At 42.3% G+C, this 25,970-nt stretch overlaps 1 protein-coding gene across 16 annotated transcripts in view; it reads left to right on the forward strand.

Moving 5' to 3' along the window:
• Nucleotides 1-22,708, forward strand: part of TDP1 (tyrosyl-DNA phosphodiesterase 1) — a 91,179-nt gene extending 68,471 nt beyond the window's left edge. For 11 of the 16 annotated variants that reach the window (XM_054530379.2, XM_054530376.2, XM_054530381.2 and 8 more), the window contains 2 exons: nucleotides 8,914-9,022; nucleotides 21,414-22,708. In XM_054530379.2, the coding sequence (XP_054386354.2) occupies nucleotides 8,914-9,022; nucleotides 21,414-21,487 (183 nt within the window). In that variant the 3' untranslated portion in view covers nucleotides 21,488-22,708. The remainder of the gene's footprint in view (nucleotides 1-8,913; nucleotides 9,023-21,413) is intronic. The other 5 variants (XM_054530380.2, XM_009249390.4, XM_063715691.1 and 2 more) reach the window with 1 other exon arrangement.
• Nucleotides 22,709-25,970: the final 3,262 nt, after the last annotated feature.

A 25,970-nucleotide genomic window follows, 5' to 3' on the forward strand; every position in this document is an offset into this window, starting at 1 on the left:
CTCACTCCTTAATGCGTCTTGATAATCTGTTCCCTCTGAACACCCCCGCAACATCACATGCTGGGCAAATCAGCTGTTACTGCCGTGGCCCCCACTTCACCTCCCTGGGCCACATCTATGCTACTCCTCAGTCCACTGTGGGAATGGGCCTTGTAGACCACAGATCTGGTTTTGTTACCTGCTAGAGATCCTGTAAGGTAGAATCCAGCCTCCTTAGCAGGGCTTCTTTTCCCCTTCATGCTCCGACTCCTAACCTCTCGTTCCTGGTACTTACTCAAAGTTTCTGCTGTGCAGAACTCATGGCTCTCACTACGAGCCAGGTCCACCCTGCTAGCCAGCCATAATCTGTACTGAGAATGACACCTTTACGCCCCACCTCTGCCTGCTGCACCTGTCTCCACTCCAGGCACCCCTCCTCTGCATCCACAACTTTCTAGAACCTGGGGCTCAGCACATATCCCACCTTGCATTGTGACCATTGACTCGTATCTCCTGGACCAGAGTGAGCTGAATGGGTCATGTGGGAGGCTTTTCATAAGTGTCTGTTAGTTGAAGTTGTTTCCTTTAAGTTGATCCATACCGAACAATGTGAGAAGTGTATGAAACAGTATGGAGACTGTGATTTTGGTCCAGTGGGTATTGTGTGCAGTAGGTGCTTAAATGTGTTCACAAATTGTGTTGTAAAGCAATTTGCAGTATGGAATAGCTCATCTGTAGCTGTCTTGAAATTAAAATACACATACGCTTAGGAGTCCACTGCAGTACTTACAAATGCCAATCCCTATAAATTAACTTCATAAATATCTCAAAGATTTCTGTATCATAATCCTAAAATGTTTACTGACAAGAATGCAGTTTTTCATAAAATGAGGCCAGGAGTTAATATCTTTTTTTAGGTTTCCCTGTTCAGTACCAGCAAGACATGCCTTTTAGTGTTTTTGGCTTCATGTTTGCCAAATAGACTTACTTAATACAGAATTTTTTAGACATCCTTCAGACTGGACATCATCCAGAATTTACTTCCTTGAGATCAGCCCTCCTTCGTATCTCTTGGGTAGAACTCTGTGTCCGTACCACCCACATGTCTGAGGTATCAGCAGCCAGAGTTGCCACTTTTGTCCTTCACCAGTAGGCCGTGTCACTTGCTGTGTTCTGGGAGGCTCATTTGGAGCCATTGTTGCAGATAGTCAAGCTTAGTGCCCAGAATGGCACAGTGTCACACACTGCAGAGGCCTCACCTAGAAAAGGAATCCTGCGGTTCTCTACTTCCCCACAGCCATGATTAGGACCTGTCACTCTGGAACCAAGTTGCCATGTGATGTGACACTACTGTGAACTAAAAACACAGCAGGTAAAGAAGCAGCATTTCCCATTCATGATAAAGATGCCATTTGAAACCTGGGATTGATCTGGAGGCTGATAAGTCCCTGGTACCATGTGTTTCTATTTTTTTCTTGTTTTTTTAAGTGAGTAAATCTGGAAATACATCCTTTTGAGAGAAACCTAACTTGTAAAGTATGTTGTCAATAGCTTCCCCTTTGACTAAGAACACTTTCAAGAGCTTTGGAGAGTCATGTCAAGGTACATTTGACTTTGTATGCCCAGTACTTAGTGATGCTTGGTATATAGTAGTGGTAGTAGTCGCCTAATAAAAGTTTGTTAATTTAAATCAAAGACTTTATTCTTTTCAGGTCTAAAATCAATTTATCAATTATGTAATGTTTTCTGGGTTGTCCCTTTAAGTGTATTTAACTTTTAAATTAGACTACGGTTCAGAAAGTCTCAATATAGGAAAGCTGTGATTATTTCAAAGATCAGTAGCTGTATTCCAAACCCAAAGACCTCTGTGCATATATCAGGGAGGTACAAGTACTTCTGTCTTTGGACCTCATTCCTTTGGTGTTTATTGAGCACATACTCTGTCAGGCACTGAGTAGGCCCTAGACTTGAGCCTGCCTAGCGCACTGTGGCTAGAATTCCTCCTGCCTCTGGGAATAATAGTGCACATAAGCATCTGAGAAGCCTGGATCAGGGTCCAATACTGCTTCCTTCTGGTTGAAGGTAGCCCAGGTGTCCCTGTGCTGGTCTCAGCCTCTTCTGAGCCCCAGGGTCACTTGGTCCTGTGCTAGTGGGTTCCAAAAAGTCAAGTCTCTACTTTCTCTTTTCTCTGTTCTGTTTAAATTTTTTCATTGTAAACATGGTGTGTACCACAAGTACATGCACTCTTATGATGTGGCTCTGGCTGGAAGAACTAATACAGTTTACAAGAGCCGCCACCTTAACCCTCTCTTTGTCTTCCTCCTGACACCAATGCTGCCTACCTGCCTTGGGCCCAGCCCATCTGTTGTGGGCCCCCAGGGTTTCCCAGGAGGCCACAGCCAGGCAACGATTTGACATGGCGTATCTTGGTACCTGCTGATGTTCTCGCATCCAGCAAATAAAGCCACGGCCCTTGCGTTCTACTCCTTCCTCTCACCTGTCCACATCCTATACCATCTGCCCTGGCAAGAATTTCTGTTCTTTTCTTTTTTTTTTTTTTTTTTATTATTATACTTTAAGTTCTAGGGTTCATGTGCACAACGTGCAGGTTTGTTACATATGTATACATGTGCCATGTTGGTGTGCTGCACCCATTAACTCATCATTTACATTAGGTATATCTCCTATGCTATCCCTCCCCCCTCCCCCCGCTCCACGACAGGCTCCGGTGTATGGTGTTCCCCACCCTGTGTCCAAGTGTTCTCATTGTTCAATTCCCACCTATGAGTGAGAACATGTGGTGTTTGGTTTTCTGTCCTGGCGATAGTTTGCTGAGAATGATGGTTTCCAGCTTCATCCATGTCCCTACAAAGGACATGAACTCATCCTTTTTTATGGCTGCATAGTATTCCATGGTGTATATGTGCCACATTTTCTTCATCCAGTCTATCATTGATGGACATTTGGGTTGGTTCCAAGTCTTTGCTATTGTGAATAGTGCTGCAATAAACATACGTGTGCATGTGTCTTTATAGCCGCATGATTTACAATCCTTTGGGTATATACCCAGTAATGGGTTGGCTGGGTCAAATGGTATTTCTAGTTCTAGATCCTTGAGAAATCGCCACATTGTCTTCCACAATGGTTGAACTAGTTTACAGTCCCACCAACAGTGTAAAAGTGTTCCTGTTTCTCCACATCCTCTCCAGCACCTGTTGTTTCCTGACTTTTGAATGATTGCCATTCTAACTGGTGTGAGATGGTATCTCATTGTGGTTTTGATTTCCATTTCTCTGATGGCCAGTGATGATGAGCATTCCTGCTAAGAATTTCTCTGCCTGTTCCTACTGGTTGTCACCTTCTCTCTCCCCTGGATGAACTGACCCTTCCCTCCCTGTTTTCCCCATCTCAGGCTACTGCTGGGTTTCTACCCACATGTCAGGGTCTGTGTTCCTCTGCCCTTAAACCATCAGCTGCAATCTTTCGCCCACGAGATGATGTCCGGACTCCTTTGTGTGACATCAAGGTCCACTGTGAGCTGGAACAGCATGTCCCCCAGGCTTCAGCCACCCACAAGTGTTTGTTAGCATATTAATGCACGTAGGCTGTAGCAGCAATGGCCCCTTTTTACTAGTAGTGTGATCCTGGGCTCTACTGCTCTTTGTCTCAGAGACTCTGAAGTAACTTGGTAAGAGAATACGGGAAAACACATTGGACGGATCCCTTAGGGACCTCAGATCTCTAGGAGCCAAAATGAGAGAAAGAGAATGAACTTTGAAGTGAGACAGGGAGGAGCTGGGATCCTGCTTACAAGCTGTGTTAGACTTGGCCTCCTTATTCTACTTGCGTAGGCCCCTTTTTCTCGTTGTACAATGGAAACAATGTAACTCATAGGATCTCATGTGAGATCAAGAGTTATAACCCATAAAGTGTTTACAACAGTGCCTTGTACTTAGCAAGTGCTCAGTAAAGGTTGCAGTTGACATTAGCAGTAGCAGCAACAGCATATAAGCCACACAGTTCAACAGAAGATTGAAAGCAGGGGCTGATACTCTGTGGGTTTTCAGTCAAATCAGAATCTTGATGTCACTTCTGTGATGATGTTGCACTCTTTTCTTTCCTTCTGAACTGCATTCCCCCAGCCCCACACAAACAGTCCTTTGCTTGTCAAAAACCCATCCTTCAAAATCCTGTTAGGTTTACACTTCTCCACAAAGCTTTTCCTAAGCCCCTAGCTGGAAGCACTTCCAGTTGTTGATCCTATACTGCCTTGCAGGAAAGTTGCCACCACCTTCCTGTAATTTACTTCCTTGCCAATTAGTTGGTCTTTGACTAAGTGTGTCCCTTCTGGGAAGTTCAGCTGCTATCACTGTTTTATCCAGGAAAGCCTGATGCCTTGTGTAGGGTTTTACCACTTGAGGTTGCTACTCGGATAGCTGCAAATAAAAACATAAATTACATCTCTAACTGAAACTGAAACATGCCTCCTGTTCCCTATGATTGAGCTAAGCTGCTAAACATAAATCATCACAGCGATAATCAGCTCTTTCACTCCCAAAGCTGAAGAAAGGAAAAGCCAGCAATTTCTCATGTGTGATATATGTCCACCCTCTCACCTGGTGTTTTATAAACGTATTGTCTTAACTGTCTTCTAAGTATCTGTGCCTGGGAGGGTGCCTTCCTCTGTTTTGTAAAATGCCAAGTGATACCACTGTGATATATAAATAATGATAATTAGAAGACAGCCTCAAATTATTTGACATTCAGATTGAAGGGGAAAGTAGTATTTTTTTGGTAATAACCTAGAATTTGGATCAGAAATGGCATTCAAAATAAAAGCATATTGGTTTCTGTCAGACAGGGATAGTTCAAACCTTCTCATATCTGAGGTCAGATACCACAAAATGGAATTATGGGTCGAGCACACAGCCTCAGATCTGGGCCCAGGCTGTAAAGAACCATAACCTGTGGCCACGATATATTTGAAAATATCAGGACTAATAGAAGCTAAAGAAGAGAGAAGTCATTTTTTACCTGAAACTCCATAAAAGTATAATAATCATTAACTTGGAATCACTTCCCAGCCACTAGCCTCTTTATTTTTTAAAATGTCCAAATACCAGGGTTTCTAGAATTTGGCTCATCTTGACCCTGCCTGCCTTAAATTTTCAAGGAATTCTTCCTTTGTCATAGTTCCTGGTGGTGAATGTGAGACCATTTATTTGCTTGGTGGAAGGAATGTAGGACCAAGAATCAGAAAGACGGTTTGATTTCCAGCCCTGCCTTTTATTTATTTATTTATTTATTTTTTTTTTTTTTTGAGACAGAGTCTCGCTTTGTCACCCAGGCTGGAGTGCAGTGGTGCCATCCTGGCTCACTGCAACCTCCGCCTTCTGGGTTCAAGTGATTCTCCTGCCTCAGCCTCCTAAGTAGCTGGGATTACAGATGCGCACCACAACACCCGGCTAATTTTTTGTATTTTTAGTAGAGACGGGGTTTCTCCATGTTGGCCAGGCTGGTCTCGAACTCCTGACCTCAGGTGATCCACCCGCCTCGGCCTCACAAAGTGCTGGCATTACAGGCGTGAGCCACCACACCCGGCCTTTTTTTTTTTTGAGATGGAGTTTCGTCACCGTCACCTAGGCTGGAGTGCAGTGGCTCGATCTCGGCTCAGTGCAACCTCTGCCTCCTGGATTCCAGCGATTCTCCTTTCTCAGCCTCCCAAGTAGCTGGGATTACAGGCATACTCCACCATGCCTGACTAATTTTTGTATTTTTAGTAGAGACAGGGTTTCACCATGTTGATCAGGCTGGTCTCGAACTCCTGACCTCAGGTGATCCACCCGCCTTGGCCTCCCAAAGTGCTGGGATTACAGGTGTGAGCCATTGTGCCAGGCCTTGCCACTTTTAATAGCTGTGTGGCCTTGGGCAACTATTTAACCTCCAAATATGTTTCCTCCTCTGTAAAATAGGAGTGATGACATCACAGAGAATTGTCCTGAAAATACTTATAATTATACTCATTTGTTTCCTGGAATAAGTACCATGGGCCAGTCATTGTTAAATAACTTAAATATCCTCACAGTAGCCCTATGAATTAGGTGCTCATATCATCTTCATTTCATAAACGAGGAAACCAAGGCCCAGAAAGGCTAAGTAACTTGCTTAGAGCCACACAGCAAGTAAGCAGTCTGCAAAAGCAAGAGATAATTAGGGTCTTCCTCAGATCCAGAGTGTGTCAAAGGTGACATGTGAACAAGGAAACCTGGGGGCAGGTGCTGCCGAGCTGGCCTGCCTGCCCTCCGTGTCTTCCCTGTCCCCCTCCTCTGTGTCAGTGCCCTCGCCCTCCCGGGATGTGCCTGCTCTGTGCTTTGCCGACCCTACCTTTGATTATGCTGTTCTCACGCTTGGTATTCTTCCCTATCATCTCTCTGTTTATTAAAATTACACCAATTTTTCAAGCCCTAGCTAAAATATCCTCTACAAAGACTTTCCTTATCCTTCTTGGATAAGGAAAATGACTAGAAGAAGGGCACTTCTTCCTATTTTGTCTAGAGTTTGTGCCTGGCATCTGCTACCTCCTGCCTTTCACTGTATTACTGATCACCATCTTCATCAGTGCTGTAACCCATACCTTTCTGTAGGTCTTGACATGCACAAAACACTTTCACACAGGTTGTGCCATTTGCTCTTATGCAGAAACTTATAAAGTAAGCAGGAAAGGAACTTTAGTTCCATTTCTACAGATCAGTATTTCTTGAACACCTACTATGTACCAGGACTTGTGCTAGGTGCTAAAGTTAGAAATGGTAATGTCTCCAGAAGCTTGATTATCTCATTTTTACTTTTTTTTTTTTTTTTGAGATGGAGTTTCACTCTGTCACCTAGCCTGGAGTGCAGTGGTGCAATTTTGGCTCACTGCAACCTCTGCCTTCTGGGTTCAAGCTATTCTCCTGCCTCAGCCTCCCAAGTAACTGAGATTACAGGCACATACCACCACTCCCAGTTAATTTTTTTTTTTAATATTTATTTATTAGAGATGTGGTTTCACCATGTTGTCTAGGCTGGTCTTGAACTCCTGACCTCAAGTGATCTGCCTGCCTCGGCCTCCCAAAGTGCTGGGATTACAGGCGTGAACCACCACACTCAGCCTTTCCCACTTTTACAAACACAGAAATTGAAACCTAGGCACAGTGGCTCACACCTGTAATCCCAGCACTTTGAGAGCCTGGGGTGGGTGGATCACTCGAGGCCAGGAGTTCAAGACCAGCCTGAACAACATGGTGAATCCCTGTCTCTACTAAAAATACAAAAATCTGCCAGGCATGGTGGTGCATGCCTGTAATCCCAGCTGCTCAGGAGGCTGAGGCATGAGAACTGCTTGAACCCAGGTGGCAGAGGCTGCAGTGAGCCAAGATCACACCACTGCACTCCAGCCTGGGTGACAGAGTGAGACTCTGTCTCCAAAAAAAAAAAAGAAACCTAATAAAAGTGGCCAACTGTCCCACTCAACATCTGTTTTAGTCCCTGGGACCTGCCAGGCTCTTTGCCACCTCTGGGCCTTTGCAGATGCTGTTCCCTCCACCTGCAACATAATTCTTTCCACTCCCACCTGACCAAACTCTACTCATCTTTCAGAGTTTAATAAAGGTGTTGCTTTTTTTAGAGAGGCTTCCACTGATCACCTGCTCCTGCCAAGTCTAAAATAGGCCTGCTATTCTCTTATGGCACTCCTTTGCTTTTCTTTGCAGCACTTAGCACAAGTAGTAATTTTTATTTTACTTTTATAGATGTATTTGATGTCCCTCCACCAGACTGTATACTCCTTGAGGACAAGGATATTGATGTTTATATTAACTCTTGTACACTCAGTGCCTGGCATCATGCCTGACCCAGAAGAGGGACTTGAGAAATAAAGTGTCGAATGAACGAATGTGCAGACATCAGTCATTTACTCAGCTTAGTAAATGCCAGAGAAAAGTCTAGAACCCAGATTGTCTGAAGCCCAGTCAACACGGACCTCCCCGTGCTCTCTGACACTGCCCATGACCAGCCTCCGCTTGCTAAGTTGCACGGTTACAGGGACTAAGAACCTCAGTCTTTCTTCTTTTTATGGGTTCCTAAGACATCAGCACTGTTGGGTATGTGCGTATTGAGGATTTGAAGGGTGGATATGTGTCTGGATGGGTGGACAGAAGGAATGAGAGACAGATGGACAACCAGAATGCCAGGATGATCCACAAAGGGGCAGGAGATGGTCAATGTATGGAAGCATGAGGGGGCACATCGGTCATGTGGTAAGCACCTGCACTGCGGCAGGCCTTGTGTTGGAAGGAAGTGGCAGTGTGAACATCAGCCTAGATATAGAACCTCCACTTCCACCCTGATTAAGATCTAAAATTAATACCCTATTCTAGAGTTCTTGGAATAAACCTTCCATTTTGATAGGTCTTAAAGAATTTTCATTTTTATACTTCTGTCACATTATATTGGAACACTTTCATTATACATGAAAGCAGCTTTTATTTCTTCTTACTCCAGGCAGCCTGTTACTATAGCAATGTTGGAAGTATTTTGAGGTATTTTTATACAGTGAGTTCTACAAACTCCCTGCAAACTGTACATAATGTTTGGTTGAAATGGGCTATCATATCCAAAATTGTCTCTCTTGTTTCTTTGTATCCTTTGTTAAACTTTTGCAAACTTTGCTATAACTTAATTCTTGAAAATTAAAGCTCTTATGTTTAGAAAAGAAAATAATTTAGGGCGGGGGGGTTGTAAATATATTTGCCTATGAACATTGAAAATAGCTCCGAAATAATTTGAATTTTATTTAGGTACTGTAAAGATATTATTGCTTCTTGGGGCCTTCTGGGTTTTTTTTTTAACCCAGAAAATGGGGTGCAATCATAGATTTCCTCTGTGTGTCTGCAGGGTCTAGACAGTTTCAAAGTGAAACAGAAGTTCTTTGTTGGCAGCCAGGAGCCAATGGCCACCTTTCCTGTGCCATATGATTTGCCTCCAGAACTGTACGGAAGTAAAGGTGAGACACAGATAAAGGAAAACCACGGGTGGATATGCATAAGAAAAACAAACAGAGCCCAAGAGAAGCCTTTGGTCTCGGTGGGATCCTGGCTCATGGAACCCTCTGGAAGCTCAGGTTTGCAGAGGGCCCTTTGCCAGCCTGTGTGGGGCTGTGTAGCCACTGGTTAGTCTTGGAATCCCTTTGCACTCCTATAATTACTATACAGATCCTTCCTGACTTACAATGGGGCTACATGCTGATAAACCCCTCATAAATTGAAAATATCGTAAGTCAAAAATGCATTTAAGGCACCAAACTTACTGAGCATCATAGCTTAGTCTAGCCTACCCCAAACATGATCAGACCAATTAAATTAGTCTACACTTGGGCAAAATAATACAAAGACTGTTTTATAATAAATTGCTATCTCATGGCATTTATTGAAGACTGTACTAAAGTACTGTTTCTACTGAATGCATATCACTTTCACACCATCATAAAGGTCAAAAGGTCATTAAGTCTATTAGAAATTAAAACCAAGAAATGTGACAATAATAAATCTATTGTAACATACATTTATGCCAGGCACGGTGGCTCACACCTGTAATCCCAGCACCTTTGGAGGCCAAGGCAGGAATATTGCTTGAGGCCAGGAGCTCCAGGCCACATTGCCCAACATAGCGAGACCCAGTATGTAAAAAAAACTTATTTTAAATAGCTGGGTGTGGTGGATCATGCCTGTAGTCCCAGCTACTTGGATGACTGAGGTAGAAGAATCGCTTGAGCCCAGGAGTTTGAGGCTATAGTGAGCTGTGATTGAGCCACTGCACTCCAGCCTGAGTGACAGAGCAAGACCCCAACTCTAAGGAAAAAAAAAAAGTTCTTATGACAATTTCCAAAAAGAAGAAAATAGCAAGGAAAGTGGTGTTTTATGTTTTTGCAAGCCTGTTTATGTGCATCTTAACAGGTGACACCTGAATTCTCATTGCTGTGCTCTCATTGAGGCTGTTGTGATATCACATCACATAGCCTCTGTATACCTGTGTAAAAATGAAAGTGAAAACAACAAATGATGGCTTAATACTACAATGAAAATAATGTTGACTTCACAGACCCTCCCAACCACCACGCTCACAAACCCTCAAAAGGGAGGTCCCCAGGGGCCACACTTTGAAAACTGCATGCATTGAGTCTTAAGGGCAGTGACCAAGTATCTTTCACAGTAGAAACACAATAGGAATAGCTGCAGAAGGTTCAGATGTCCTCAGAGGAAGGCTGGCTGGCATCAGTGTACCCACCTATGTCCGGCCTGCATGTGTCCGAGCCTCATAGGCTGCTCTGCTGCTTTTATCAGCCCTGAGAATATCTGTCTTTAAGGTGTGTCCACACTTAGCAAACTCAGGATGAGATATATAATCAAGACACACTTAATTTAAAATGGCAAATTACATCACCAAATCTGCATATTCTCCACTGGAAAGAAGAGGCCTACATGAGTAGCCAAATTATAATCTGCAGGTTTCTGAGCCAGTGTTAAATCTGAACAGAGAAAAGATTTTTTTTCAATTGGCAAATTTTAATGATATCACTCATTGATACCCCAAAATCTCCAGTTCTTACCAAGCTTGGCCTTGCCCAGTAGTTTCCTCTGTTCCCTTATGTTTCATGGGATCTAACAACTTCCCCACCCACTAACCATTCTCAGCTTTCGTGATGAACCAAGCCTCCTCTGTCCCACTAACCGTCTCAGCTTTCATGGTGAACGAAGCCTCCTCTGTCTGATGGGCCCTTTCTTAGATAGTGTTGACACATCTGACAAAGTTAGTCCTATCTCATGCTGTCCAGTGTGCCATCCTGCCTCTTGCTGGTAACTTTATATTTCTCTAATCAATAGTTTGATACTAAGTTTCAGGAGGCATTCTTTTTCTCCTTTCTAAAGTGTGGAAATCCCCTGTGCTTTTCTGTTGAGTCCTCTAAATTTGTTGTGTATTCATGCGTATTTCGTTTTCGGTAGCAAGGCTATCTAGATTTTCATCAGAATTTAAAGTAGTCTGTCAGCACCTTATCTGCCACCAAAAAAAAAAAAAAAAAAAAAAAAAAACCAGGAAAATCCTGCTTTAAAATCAGGCCATGTTTATGTGCCAACTCCACAACTTATTAAGTAGACTTGGGCATTTAGTTACTTTCTCTAGGTTTTAGTGTCTCTGTCTACACAATGAGGAACTATGAGTACCTACATTATAGGGTTATTGAAAAGATTAACAGATTATCTATAAAGTACTTATCTCAGAGCTAGAAGTCAATAAACATTAGCTGCTTTTATCATGATTGTTGTTATTAAAATGCAAAGTTCAGTTCCTGTCAACAGTAGATGTTGAATTAGTGTGAATTCCCTCCCCTTTTCCTTGATGAGCTGATGATTTTTAAATATCTAAAGCTTGTTCAAGTCTGTTCCTAAACCTGTCTACCTCTTCTTCCCTCTTTTGGCTTTGTGCTACTTTTGTCTTTTCTCCCCTTATCTGTTCTTCAGGTTCCTTTTCTTCCTTTTTTTTTTTTTTTTAACCCAAGTTCTCCTCCTCCCTGTTGGAAGTGGGGACTGACTGATTAGGCTTTATCTGCTGGGGTCTGGCCTCGGGCCCTGCGCTTCCCACCCCCAGCCCTGCACCCTGGCTGGATTCCACCCCCTTCATTTCTTTAGTCCTAATCTTCAAAGGACTAAGAAGGCAAAAATGGAAGCTCTAGAAGAGCCTTAAAAATGTTCCAAGGTCCCTTTCCTTCCAGTAAAGTAAGCATTCCCAGGAACTTAGAAGTTTACAACTAGGTATAGTGTCTTAGACCATGGAATGATAAATCTTCTATTTGGCCAGCAAGCAAAATGCTTTCCAATGTTTAAATGAGTTTTGTTTGTTTCTTCAGCATTTCTTTTGAAAGATACATATAATCTCAGGGTATGCTTAAGTTAAGCTAAAATAATAATAATAAATTTTTTTAAAAACAAAGATACATACAAGAGAGACTGGAGCATTTTATTTAATATTGGTACTGTTTTGTCCTCTACACTGCCTCAGTTGCATGTAGGATAATGCTAGTAATTCAGTATTACCAGTTCATATATAGCCAACATTCCTGGGGAGCTGTATGGACTATAGAAAGGCATTTACCAAGATTAAAAAAGTAAGCGGTTAAGAACATTTGAAAAGCACTTCATTTTAAAAAGTGATTTTCAAGCCATTGTAACACCTCTAAGATCTTGTCAGTGTTATTTTAAAGACAGAAGACTACAAAAAGCTTAGCAAAGGAATATACTGCTGTGAATGAAGTGAAGCACAATGCGAGAGGCTGCTAGATATCTTGAAACCAAGAAAATGATCAAAGTAAAGCAAAAACTAAGACTCAGCTACTAGTATACCTTGCTTGGTGCAGTAGTTACTGTTTATTCATTCTCTCCACAGATCTATATTGAGAGCCTATTGTGTGCAGACACCATCTAGGTACTTGGAATATGTTGGCAAACAAGACCGGCACAAATCCTTACTCTCATCAAACTTACATTCCTCTTCTGAAAAATCATACTTAACCAAACCCATTTTACTAATAGTAATTTTAAAAGAAGCCCCCCCACCTTTTTTAAAAAAAAAAAAAAAAGATAGGGTCTCGCTCTGTCACCTAGGCTGGAGTGCAGTGGCATGGTCTCAGCTCACTACAGCCTCAAACTCCTGGGCTCAAGTGATACTCCCACCTCAGCCTCCTGAGTAGCTGGCACTACAGTGTGTGCCATCATGCCCAGCTAATTTTTAAAAAACGTTTTGTAGAGATGGGGTCTCGCTATGTTGCCCAGGCTGGTCTTGAACTCCTGGGCTCAAGTAGTTGTCCTGCCTCGGCCTCCCAGAGTGTTAAGATTACAAATGAGAGACACCACACCTGGCCCAAAGAAGGCTTTTATAAAGCAAAATCACCAACTTTTAAAATCTAACACAGATTATTTCCATATGTCCCACTTGCTGTGTGACCTTGATTTTGAAGAGGAAGCAAAACAGATTGGTGTGTAATTTTGACCTTTCTTCCAAGGGCATCTGTTTTGCACTCCCTTCTTAGCTTATATTCACTTTGTTATCTTATATGCTATCGAGAGAGTAAAGGGTGAAAAAGTAATGAGCTAAGGGTGAAATAAAGCCTATGTTATTTGGACTTAATAAATTGTATGACTCCTTTAAGAAGTAACTGAACTTGGCCGGGCGGGGTGGCTCACGCCTGTAATCCCAGCACTTTGGGAGGCCAAGGCGGGTGGATCACGAGGTCAGGAGATCGAGACCATCCTGGTTAACACGATGAAACCCCGTCTCTACTAAAAATACAAAAAAATTAGCCGGGCGTGATGGTGGGCGCCTGTAGTCCCAGCTACTTGGGAGGCTGAGGCAGAATGGTGTGAACCTGGGAGGCGGAGCTTGCAGTGAGCCAAGATCGCGCCACGGCACTCCAGCCTGGGTGACAGAGCAAGACTCCGTCTCAGAAAAAAAGAAGTAACTGAACATGCAAAGCTTCAGAGGTACTAGTTATAGTCTATTAAGGAGGTTGTTTCATTTTCATTATTTTTAAAAAATACACATATGAGTACTTATATAGTATTTTTTTCCTTTCAAAGTTTTGGCATAATTCCAAATTTACAGAAAACTTACAAGAAGAGTACAAAGAATTCCTATATACTCTTTACCCAAGTTCCTGAATGTCAATATTTTATCACATTTACATCCTCTCTCATATTAACTTTTCTGATCTATTTGAGAGTAGCAAACGTGATGTCCTTTTATCCCTAAATACTTTCATTGTATATTTCCTAAAAAGAAAGGCATTCTCTCACATAACTACAGTACAGTGATCAATATCAGCAGTTAACATTGATCCAAAACTGTATTCAAATTTCATCAGTTTCCTCAATAATGTCCTTTATAGCAAAAGAGAAAGTTCATGCATTGAGTTATGTCTCTTTAGTCTCCATTAATTTGGAACAGTTCCACAATTTTTTGTTTCATGGCATCAACACATTGCATAGCATGGACCAGTTATTTTATAAACTCTGAGGAACATTCTACTTTGGGTTTTCCACTCACCGTTTCTTTATAATTAGACCCAGGTTATGCACTTTTACCAAGAATACCAAAGAAGTAATGTGTTCTTCCTGGTGCATCATATCAGGAGGCACATCCTATTGATCTGTCTGATTACTGATGATGTTAACTCTGATTGATTAGTTAAGTTGGGGTTTACCAGGTTGTAAATAATTGTTGACAAGTATAATGTCAAAAATTTTTTTTAAATTTAAGTGGCTGAAACTAAACTAATAAACTGCAAATGTAGTTAATAGAAGAGGTCTTTTTTTTTTTCAAAATTTAAAATATTTTATTTCTTCTAGAAGTCATTTTTTTTAAATTATACTTTAAGTTTTAGGGTACATGTGCACAATGTGCAGGTTAGTTACATATGTATACATGTGCCATGCTGGTGTGCTGCACCCATTAACTCGTCATTTAGCATTAGGTATATCTCCTAATGCTATCCCTCCCCCCCTCCCCACCCCACAACAGTCCCCAGAGTGTGATGTTCCCCTTCCTGTGTCCATGTGTTCTCATTGTTCAATTCCCATCTATGAGTGAGAACATGCGGTGTTTGGTTTTTTGTCCTTGCGATAGTTTACTGAGAATGATGATTTCCAATTTCATCCATGTCCCTACAAAGGACATGAACTCATCATTTTTTATGGCTGCATAGTATTCCATGGTGTATATGTGCCACATTTTCTTAATCCAGTCTATCATTGTTGGACGTTTGGGTTGGTTCCAAGTCTTTGCTATTGTGAATAGTGCCGCAATAAACATACGTGTGCATGTGTCTTTATAGCAGCATGATTTATAGTCCTTTGAGTATATACCCAGTAATGGGATAGCTGGGTCAAATGGTATTTCTAGTTCTAGATCCCTGAGGAATCTCCACACTGACTTCCACAATGGTTGAACTAGTTTACAGTCCCACCAACAGTGTAAAAGTGTTCCTATTTCTCCACATCTTCTCCAGCACCTCTTGTTTCCTGACTTTTTAATGATTGCCATTCTAACTGGTGTGAGATGGTATCTCATGGTGGTTTTGATTTGCATTTCTCTGATGGCCAGTGATGATGAGCATTTTTTCATGTGTCTTTTGGCTGCATAAATGAATTCAACAATGCTTCATGCTAAAAACTCTCAATAAATTAGGTATTGATGGGCCATATCTCAAAATAATAAGAGCTATCTATGACAAACCCACAGCCAATATCATACTGAATGGGCAAAAACTGGAAGCATTCCCTTTGAAAACTGGCACAAGACAGGGATGCCCTCTCTCACCACTCCTATTGAACATAGTGTTGGAAGTTCTGGCCAGGGCAATTAGGCAGGAGAAGGAAATAAAGGGTATTCAATTAGGAAAAGAGGAAGTCAAATTGTCCCTGTTTGCAGATGACATGATTGTATATCTAGAAAACCCCATTGTCTCAGCCCAAAATTTCCTTAAGCTGATAAGCAACTTCAGCAAAGTCTCAGGATACAAAATCAATGTACAAAAATCACAAGCATTCTTATACACCAATAACAGACAAACAGAGCCAAATCATGAGTGAACTCCCATTCACAATTGCTTCAAAGAGAATAAAATACTTAGGAATCCAACTTACAAGGGATGTGAAGGACCTCTTCAAGGAGAACTATAAACCACTGCTCAATGAAATAAAAGAGGATACAAACAAATGGAAGAACATTCCATGCTCATGGGTAGGAAGAATCAATATCGTGAAAATGGCCATACTGCCCAAGGTAATTTATAGATTCAATGCCATCCCCATCAAGCTACCAATGACTTTCTTCACAGAATTGGAAAAAACTACTTTAAAGTTCATATGGAACCAAAAAAGAGCCCACATTGCCAAGTCAATCCTAAGCCAAAAGAACAAAGCTGGAGGCATCATGCTACCTGACTTCAAACTATACTACAAGGCTACAGTAACCAAAACAGCATGGTACTGGTACCAAAACAGAGATATAGATCAATGGAACAGAACAGAGCCCTCAGAAATAATGCTGCATATCTACAACTATCTGATCTTTGACAAACCTGAGAAAAACAAGCAATGGGGAAAGGATTCCCTATTTAATAAATGGTGCTGGGAAAACTGGCTAGCCATATGTAGAAAGCTGAAACTGGATCCCTTCCTTACACCTTATACAAAAATTAATTCAAGGTGGATTAAAGACTTCAACGTTAGACCTAAAACCATAAAAACCCTAGAAGAAAACCTAGTCATTACCATTCAGGACATAGGCATGGGCAAGGACTTCATGTCTAAAACACCAAAAGCAATGGCAACAAAAGCCAAAATTGACAAATGGGATCTAATTAAACTAAAGAGCTTCTGGACAGCAAAAGAAACTACCATCAGAGTGAACAGGCAACCTACAAAATGGGAGAAAATTTTTGCAACCTACTCATCTGACAAAGGGCTAATATCCAGAATCTACAATGAACTCAAACAAATTTACAAGAAAAAAACAACCCCATCAAAAAGTGGGCAAATGATATGAATAGAAGAGGTCCTTAAAAGCTGGTTGGCACGTGAGGTATGCATAATGTAGATTTAGCACATACATAATATACATAATCCTCCAAAAGATTTTAAAACCGTTTGTTCCTAAATGGTCTAACTATTCTCCCACTGCCTTATTAATTTTAAATAACTCCCTACATTCAGATAGTAGCAGAATAAACTTCAGTCTAAACCTGTTAGAATTATTGCTAGAGTCCAGAAACATGAAGTATTTTTCTAAGGGAAACAAAGTTGATTGGATTATCCTTTCCAAATAAAATGCACAAAAGATATATTGCTTTAAATTGTTGGTATGGCTGGGTGTGGTGGCTCACACCTATAATCTCAGCGCTTTGGGAGGCAGAGGTGGGCAGATCACTTGAGGTCAGGAATTCAAGACCAGCTTGGCCAACATGGTGAAACCCTGTCTCTACTAAAAATACAGAATGTAGCTGGGTGTGGTGACAGGTGCCTGTAATCCCAAGTACTTGGGTGGCTGAGACAGGAGAATCACTTGAACCTGGGAGGGGGAGGTTGCAGTGAGCTGAGATTGTGTCACTGCACTTCAGCCTGGGTGACCGAGACTCCATCTCAAGAAAAAAAAACAATTATTAATATGTTTTAGTTTTAAGGACCTGTTTTTGAAAGATCTTCAGAAATGAAGTTTTTTTTTTTTTTTTTTTTTTTAATGAAGTACCCCAAAACATTTTTTAGAATGATTTTGGCCATCTCCTTTAGTAAAATCTATTTTTGTGTCATAGTGCAAACAGAAGGCTAAAAGTAAACTATGAGTTCAGCTTTTAAAATTACTTTGTAATCAGGAAGCTTAAGGAAATCTAGAATTGAAATTGATTCTTTTGAAATAAATAAGTACTGAATTTTCAGCAAGTTGAATTTATCCTCACACCAGTAAAATGATTCTATTCTGCTGTATATAGTCACGGATTAATATGTGCAGTTCACAGAGAAAGGTGTTAATGGGTTGCAGATAACATTGATACTGCAATTACAAATAATTGCATTTCTACTAACTTGGTAAATCAGTGCAAAACACTTTAGAGCTTTCTTTGGCATTCTAGCTGGCATGTCTCGTACATTCCTTGACTTCAGAGTAGGCTAATATAAAATGGCATTGGATCTTTTAGGATAATTGGTTCATCTCTTTGGCATTCCACCCTGCCCCCACCCCTACTTTACTTACTCCTGGTATAAGAATTAAAAGTGACTGCTCAGGTGAAGACACTGACAGTGCCTTCTGGAGGTCGTTCATCAAGTTTCGCATAGAGATGACAGCGGAAAATGTATGTGTGGGTGTTCGGGCGTGGGGGTGAGAGCAGAGTCATAAGTCCTTAACCCATGGCCATTTCTTAGGGGGTTGGAGAAAAGACCTTATTACCTGGCTAAACAGGATTTAAAGAAACTGTTAAGACCTACATAGTACATAGGGTGACAATCCTTATCCTCTGTGAGTTGAGGGAGGTGAGTAATCTCAATAGCAGCTAGCATTCATTAAGTACTTTTGTGTACTAGGAACTCATATGAGCACTTGACATGAATTAATTCATTGTATCCTCACAACCCCATGATGCAAGTACGATAGTACAATCCCCAATTTCCAGATGAGGAATCTAGGGCACTCAGAGTAACTTGGTCAAGGCCCCACTGGCAGTCTGGTTCCAGTGCCCAGACCCCGTTTCCCGTTACGTGGTATTACTTCCCCGTGGAGGGCTAAGTTCTATAGTTAAAGAGGCAGAAGAGGCACACAGTATGACCACAGGGAGAGATGGGACAGAGACTGTATATAAAGAGATCAAAACCACATGGGCTGTCATTTTCATCCTTCCAGCCATGGCCTTAATGTAGGTCTCCTCTTTCTCACCCAGCCTTGCTTACTTGTTCATCTTCCCAGTTCTGGTCTCCTCCCACTGGAAGCCGTCCTCTACAGTGCTACCATGCACATCTGGTCATGACCCCTCCCCTCTTTTAAATTCTTCCACTATAGTCCAGAAAAAAGACAGCTTCCCATCCCCGTAGCCTTGAATCCCAAACTCTGACTGCATCAAAATCATCTTTAGAATTTGATAAAAATGCATATTGCCAGGGCACAACCCAGACCTACTGAAACAAGATCTCTGTGCATGTGTCCTGGGAAAATGTTCTCTAACAGGCTACCCAGCATTTCTCATGTCAGCCGGGTTAGGGGACTGCTACACAGACGTGGAAAAGGTCAGAACTCCACCTCTGTGGCATGCCTGCTTGTCTGTCTTCCCCACTGGACTAGAAGCCCTGCGAGGTTTCATGCGTGGCTTATTCCCCTCTGTCCATAGCACCTAGCAAATCTCTGGCATCTAGCCAGCATGCAACAAATGTTTTGAATACATGCATGAATTATTACAAGGCAAGTTGTTCTCTCATGGGACAATTTAGGAGGATTGCATAAAGCAGGTTTTCCTCTCAACCAGTGAGTATTAATGCTGATTTCCAGGAGTGATGAGTTAGAATCACAGCCACCTTCTTTTCTCCTCCTATGGTTATTTTTCTAGCTTTGCCTCCAGGTAGTGATGGGCTTTTCAGCCAGCTGTAGACATTCTGCTCATTTAAACAGCAGAGTTTAGTTTTTGTATTGGAAAGGCTAAAAACTCAAAAAGCAGAGCTACAGGGAATTTGCCAACAGAGTGGTTACCAGGTCCTTGCTTCATCATTTATGACCTAATTTTGAGGGAAAGGAGTAAATGCAACAGTGATATTTAAGTTACTGGCTGAGTGGTAAATGCTTGTATCAAAAATCCTGCATTGCTGAATAGTATGTCTAATAGCACTCATATAGCAAGAATCGGGTGTCATTGGCCTTGGGAATGAAGCAGAGCTGATGTTACCCAACAGAACAGTATACAGGAAACGATGGGTAAATAACAGAAGTCCAAGCACAGATGGAGTTTCCAGTGGAAGAGAGCAAGGGCTTGTTGAGGCCAATGAGTGCAATGGGGAGTCGGATCTGTCAGCCCTGCCAGACCCTCAGCCTCTTAGGAAACAAGCATGCAACACAGACCCAGGTGTATGGCTCTCTAACAAGCTTGTTTAGTTAACAAAGAAGTGTTTGGTTTTATGCTTTCAGACCATCCCAAAGCCAGAGACAGACAAACAGAGTTCTGATGATTTGCTGCCATCTTTGGTATTTTTTCCTACCTATCCTGCTAGGTGCTGCTGTTCGTATGATGGTTCTGAACAAATCGTGAGGCTGCGAGAAGACAGTAGCAGATACCATTGTTTGTCAGACCTTTCTGTGACCTACTGTCTGCCTCTGTTCAAGAGAAAGGGAAAGGTTGCCCCAGAGGCGAGTTCGCAGTTGGGAGACACTGCTTTAACTTGGTGGTCCATGCCAGACCCGCCAAGAGGCAGTTTACAATATGCATTCCAGCCCCTTGAAGTTTCTCTGTAACACTTACCAAGACAATAATATGGGGAGTTATTTTTAATCCTTGTGATGTATTTACAGTCTACCTGTATTATAGTTCTTTTGAAATGGTTTGACTCTAGCAGTGGCTATGTGTGGTAAAAGTGATTTGTTGAAATATTTTCAATTTCTGAAACATCAGTTAAAATGAAGAAAAGTTCACATTTATTGAGCACCTACAACAGGAGCTTTCACAGATGTTCTCATTTGTGCTCCATAGTAATCCCTGCCAGTTGCTAACGTAATTAATTCCCATTCCATAGAGGAGGAACTTGATGCCATAACCCACATGCCTTCCCTAGGGTATTAAGAGGGATGGAGGACGTGGAACTTGACGTGGTCCTCAGTGTTCTTTCCGTTGTACCATACCCAGGCATGTTGTTTTCTTCAGCATTGGTCTACAGTTATTTATACAGAGGGCTTCATGTTTCATCAATTATTAACCCTTAACAATAGAACAAAAACATTTTATAGATGTGACTGTGGGCCTCTTGGTTACGTGTGACCAGCTGAGAGCTGCACCTGTGGCTGTACCAACTATTACTGTTGCTTTCTTCAGCTTCCTAAACGAAGAAAGGAATTGCTGCCCTTTGTTAGGCCTTTTCTGTCTGCCAGATACAATGTCTATGTGGATTTTTCTCAATCCTCGTGATAGCTCCACAACATGGTACAGATAAGGAACCTGGGGTTCTGGTTAAAGTGATTTGCCAATGTGACACAGCTAGTAATTGGCAGCACCAGGATTTGCCCCTGTGTCTCTGCCTGCCTCCCTGTATTAGTCTGTCCTCACACAGCTAATAAAGACATACTGGAGACTGGGTAATTTATAAAGGAAAGAGGTTTAATTGACTCATAGTTCCACATGACTGTGGAGTCCTCACAATCATGGTGGAAGGCGAAGGGGAAGCAAGACAACGTCTTACATGGTGGCAGGCAAGAGAGAGCTTGTGTAGGGGAATTCCCCTTTATAAAACCATCAGATCTTGTGAGACTTATTCACTATCATGAGAACAGCATGGGAAAGACCCACCCCCATGATTCAATTGCCTCCCACCAAGTCCCTCCCACGACACGTGGGAATTATGAGAGCTGCAATTCAAGATGAGATTTGGATGGGGACGCAGCCGAACCTTTTCATTCCCCATGTTCACTCACCCTAGTGTCCTAATAGGAGCCTTTGCTGAAAGCTGTTGTCTGAAGGGGGAGAATCTTCTGGGCTTGGTTCAGAAAATACTCTACCACAGTTTGGAGAGTCAGGCACATAAGTGCTTTTATACCATCAGGTGAGTGCATTTTCTATGATCCTATTCAAATAAATACTACATAATGTGTTTTTCCCCCAGATCGGCCATGGATATGGAACATTCCTTATGTCAAAGCACCGGATACGCATGGGAACATGTGGGTGCCCTCCTGAGAATCTTGAGGCACTGTGAAATTTAAGTGTAAGACATTGAGCCACAAATATGGAATCTCTTCTTTGTACTGGATGTTCACTTCCCTTAAAGTCTTATTTGCACCCTTACAAAATCTTTGCAAAGGTCACTTTTATGAATGGATGTTGGTTAAACTTTTAATGGACATTAACATTCCCAATAAAAAAAAGTATTATTTTCTTAATTCACTTTTATAGGTTTTGGAATGAAAATTAGTGAATTTCTCTATGTTAAAAATATGTACTGGTTGAGTATGCCCTGTCTGAAATGCTTGGGACCAGAAGTGTTTCAGCTTTTGGATTTTTTTGAATTTTGGAATATTTGCATATGCATAATGAGATATCTTGGGGATGGGACCCAAATCTAAACACAAAATTCATTTATGTTTCATATACACCTTATATGCAATAACCTAAAGGTGCTTTTATATGATATTTTAAGTAATTTTATGCATGAAACAAAGTTTTGACAGCCTTTTGACCGTGATTCATCACATGAGGTCAGGCATGGAAATTTTCACTTGGAGCATCATGTCAGCACTCAAAAAGTTCTGGATCTTGGAGCATTTCAGATTTTCAGATTAGGGATGCCCAGGGTAGATGAGTCTCTCTTCTATTCCCAGAAACTTTCAGAGGAAACAGCTCATAGAAACATACAAAAGCACACAAGTATTTTGGGAAAAAATCCTAAAAGGTGACTTAATTTGATGCCTTAAATTCACAAGTGTGGAAGCTAAGGCCTAGAAGGTTAAGGATGTCCCCAGGGTCACACAGCGAGCTGGGCTCAGAGCTTGAGTGTCTTTGTGCTTTGTGTACATTGCGGTTCTCCCTAGGGTGCTTTAGACCCTGTTTGTTTTCTTCTGCATGAGGCTGATTTCCAGTTTGTCATCAACCTCTTTATCTTATAATTTAGGATAGAGTTGAATGTTAGTCTTGAAAGATTTTCTAAAGTCTTTCAAACTGTTCCTCAGAGGCCTAGGATTTTCCAAAAGTACCTTAGGAACCTTGTAGGCTGCAGTGGGGGTGTGGCGATAAAGGAGGAGGCAGGGAGACAGGGCTGCAGGGCCTCCCACCTTCCAACAGACAGGCTCTGCTTTATCTGTTTTACATATTGGGATTCTGTAAAGGAAATTATCTGGGGTTTTGTATGTATTTTTGTGTGTTCTGCTTTTTTAAAATAAACTTGAAAAGCTACTGAACTAATTTAACCAGTTGATTTTGCAGGTAAGGCTTAAGCCTTTTGTGACCCTACCCTCTGTGTACGAAAACATTACAACTCGACTTCAGATGAGCTCAACAGCCATGAAAGGAAACAGGGAGAGCCCCGGGGCTGGTAGTGAAAGGCGACATCATGGTGGGGCTGGCCCTGCAGTTTAATCCGAGTGTCCAAAGGACTGTGGCAAAGAATGTGCGATTCTCACCATGCCCTGGTCCCACCCACGTTGGGGCAGCATAGGCTTCCAGTTAGTGCCAGGCAAGCCTCACAGTCAGCAGGGCATCCTCATCACAGCTACAGTCAGTTGGCCTGCTCTGGAGCAGGACCCAGCCAATCAAGACGATGGTGGCAGATTGATAGCTAGACGATGGCTATGTGGGGTCACACGGGTACATTGCTTATCTGATCCACATAACAGCACAAGGAGGTGGATTGGCAAAATGGGTCAGAGCTCAGAGCTGGAGTCAGGTGGGCAGGGTTTGAATCTCAGCTCTGCCACTTACTGGCTGTGCAGCCTAGACCAGCTTATATAACTTCTCTGTGCCGTGGTCCCCCAACTACAAAATGAAGGTGGTGGTAATAGTACCCTTTGTAGAGGGTTGATGTGTCTGGTGACTTGGTACATATGAAGTGTTAAGCCATGCCTGCACAGAATGAAAATAGTACAAGTGCTTGCTGCTGTCACTTACAGGTAGGTCATTAGGATTGTCTATGTTTTCCTGAAGGAAATTCAAAAGGTAAAATGCTTGTCCAAGGTCATGCTTCTACAAAGTGTGCTTTAGCAGCACCTGAACTTAGGTCAGACAGCACCTAAAGCCTCTTCTGTTAACTGCTGGACTGTACAACCAGAGCTCCAGGGCAGTGTGGTAGGCTGTATCTAAGGAGATGGACTGTTTTTTCCCCCAATCTATTGTGGACAGATAACATTTTTAGAATATAAAGTCAGGTGCTTGGATTGTCTCAACACTGTCAAATTGCTATGGAAGTCTCTGAATGCTTGCCTTGACTTTCTGAACTCAGCACCAGCTGGCCGTGCTGAGTCTCCATTTCCAGATGGGCCCTCCCAGGCCCAGTGGAGTACTACTCCAAGTCTGGCAGTAGTACTCACACTTGGAGCAGTATTCCTCTAGGCCCTGAGGGGGCCCCACCTAGAAATGGGGAGAGAAGTTCCGCAGAATGGGCTGAATAGATAACATTGAAGTCACATTATGGAGAGTCCATGGTCAAGGAGTTTGCACTTGGTAGGTGTCCAGGCCCAACCTCTGACAGCAGTGCTGTGCGCCTCGCCAAGGTGAGGGGCTTAGGGAAGGGCAGGGCTGAGCCAGGTCAGTGGGGATAGGGTCACTACCCTGTGCTTTCTGGCACAGCTGATAGCACACATGGGAAGTAAAGTAACTCCCCAAAAATAATCAAGAGCACATGGGAACACAGAAAACAAGCAGTTCTACCCATTGGTCTTTTTTTTTTTTTTTTTTGGTGGGGGGACTGACCACAACATGCCTAATGTTTTTGAGGAAACCGTGCTTCCATCATTCTCCCATTGAGGTTTAACAATTACTTCTCCCTAACTGAAGAAACCCTCACCTCCCCTCTGTTGGCATGAAGCTGCGTGCCCCTGATTTGGAAGGCTGTATTTTTCCACTTAACAGTAACAGCTAATGTTTCCTGAGTTCTTCCTGTGTTTCAGTGCCTGTGCCTAAGTGCTTTACACCTAATCTTCACATCAACCTCCTGAAGAATGTACCATTATTAGCCTTTTTTTTTTTTTTTTGAGATAGACTCTTGCTCTGTCACCTGGGCTGGAGTACAGCGGCACAATCTTGGCTCACTGCAACCTCCACCCCCCAGGTTCAAGTGATTCTCCCAAGTAGCTGGGACTACAGGCACCTGCCACCACGCCCAGCTAATTTTTGTATTTTTAGTAGAGACGGGCTTTCGCCATGTTGGCCAGGCTGGTCTTGAACTCCTGGTCTGCCTGCCTAGGGCTCCCAAAGTGCTGGGATTACAAGCATGAGCCACCGTGCCCGGCCTTACTAGACCTACTTTACAGATGAGGAAGCTGAGGTTCAAGGGAGTTAAATAACTTAAAGTCCACGGTAAGCGATGGAACCAAGACTCTGCTATCTCAAAAGTGCACACTTTCCTGCATTGCCCTACACACAAGTTCAGCTTGGTTTTCCTGGATTCTTTAGTGGAAGTTATATAGTTATCTGTAATATAAATTAATACAGTATTACATGATTTCCAGTGTGAATATGGTACTAACTCCATATTATGCCTAGGTCAGATCATCTTATAAAATCTTTGACAAATTTTCCAAGTTTAGTAGCCCACTTAAGCAAATCCAGGACAAAAGAGTACCATAAACTGTACAATTTCTTATTGTGTTTCTATCAACTAGTAAGTTAGGTGGCCATTGCTTATATAATAGGATTCACACATCCAAAAAATGAGAGATCAAAGGTGGTCTGTGGCCATATGCTCCTGGGAATGTCAGCAATGACATGACCAAGGCCCACCTGGAGGCCGGTGATCAACTCTGAGCCTGGTCTGTGTCCACTGGTCCTTGAGCATTAACATTGGCCAGCAAGAACTGAGCGCTTTGTGCCAGGAACTCTTCTATGTGTTTTGTGTTTAATTTTCATAACCTTATCAAAGACATACACCATCATCCCCATTTACAGATAGAGAAATTACAGTTATGTTTGAAAAGTCACATAGCTGGCAAGTGGCGGAGCTGGAATTTGAACCCAGGCATTTTAGCTCCAGAATCATCCTATACTGCCGTGAGGATCCAGGCAGCAGATGTTCCCAAGGTCCAGCCAAGGGGCAGGCTTTGAGATATGATTTGGCTGTGTCCCCACCCAAATCTCATCTTGAATTGTAGCTCGCATAATCCTCACATGTTGTGGGAGAGACCTGGTGGGAGGTAACTGAATCATGGGGGCGGGTTTTTCGCATGCTCTTTTTGTAATAGTGAATAAGTCTCATGAGAACTAATGGTTTTATAAATGGGAGTTTCCCTGCACGTGCTCTCTTGCCTGCCACCTTGTTAAGATGTGCCTTTGTTTCTCCACCACCTACCATGATTATGAGGCCTCCCCAGCCACGTGGAATTGTGAGTCCATTAAACCTCTTTTTCTTTATAAATTACCCAGTCTCAGGTATTTTTTCATAGTAGTATGAAAATGGACTAGTACACTTGGCATACGTGATATGTAACTATAGATACAAGACTGGTTATGCTTT

Source organism: Pongo abelii, chromosome 15, assembly GCF_028885655.2.
Source record: "Pongo abelii isolate AG06213 chromosome 15, NHGRI_mPonAbe1-v2.0_pri, whole genome shotgun sequence".
NCBI classification, from domain to species: domain Eukaryota; kingdom Metazoa; phylum Chordata; class Mammalia; order Primates; family Hominidae; genus Pongo; species Pongo abelii.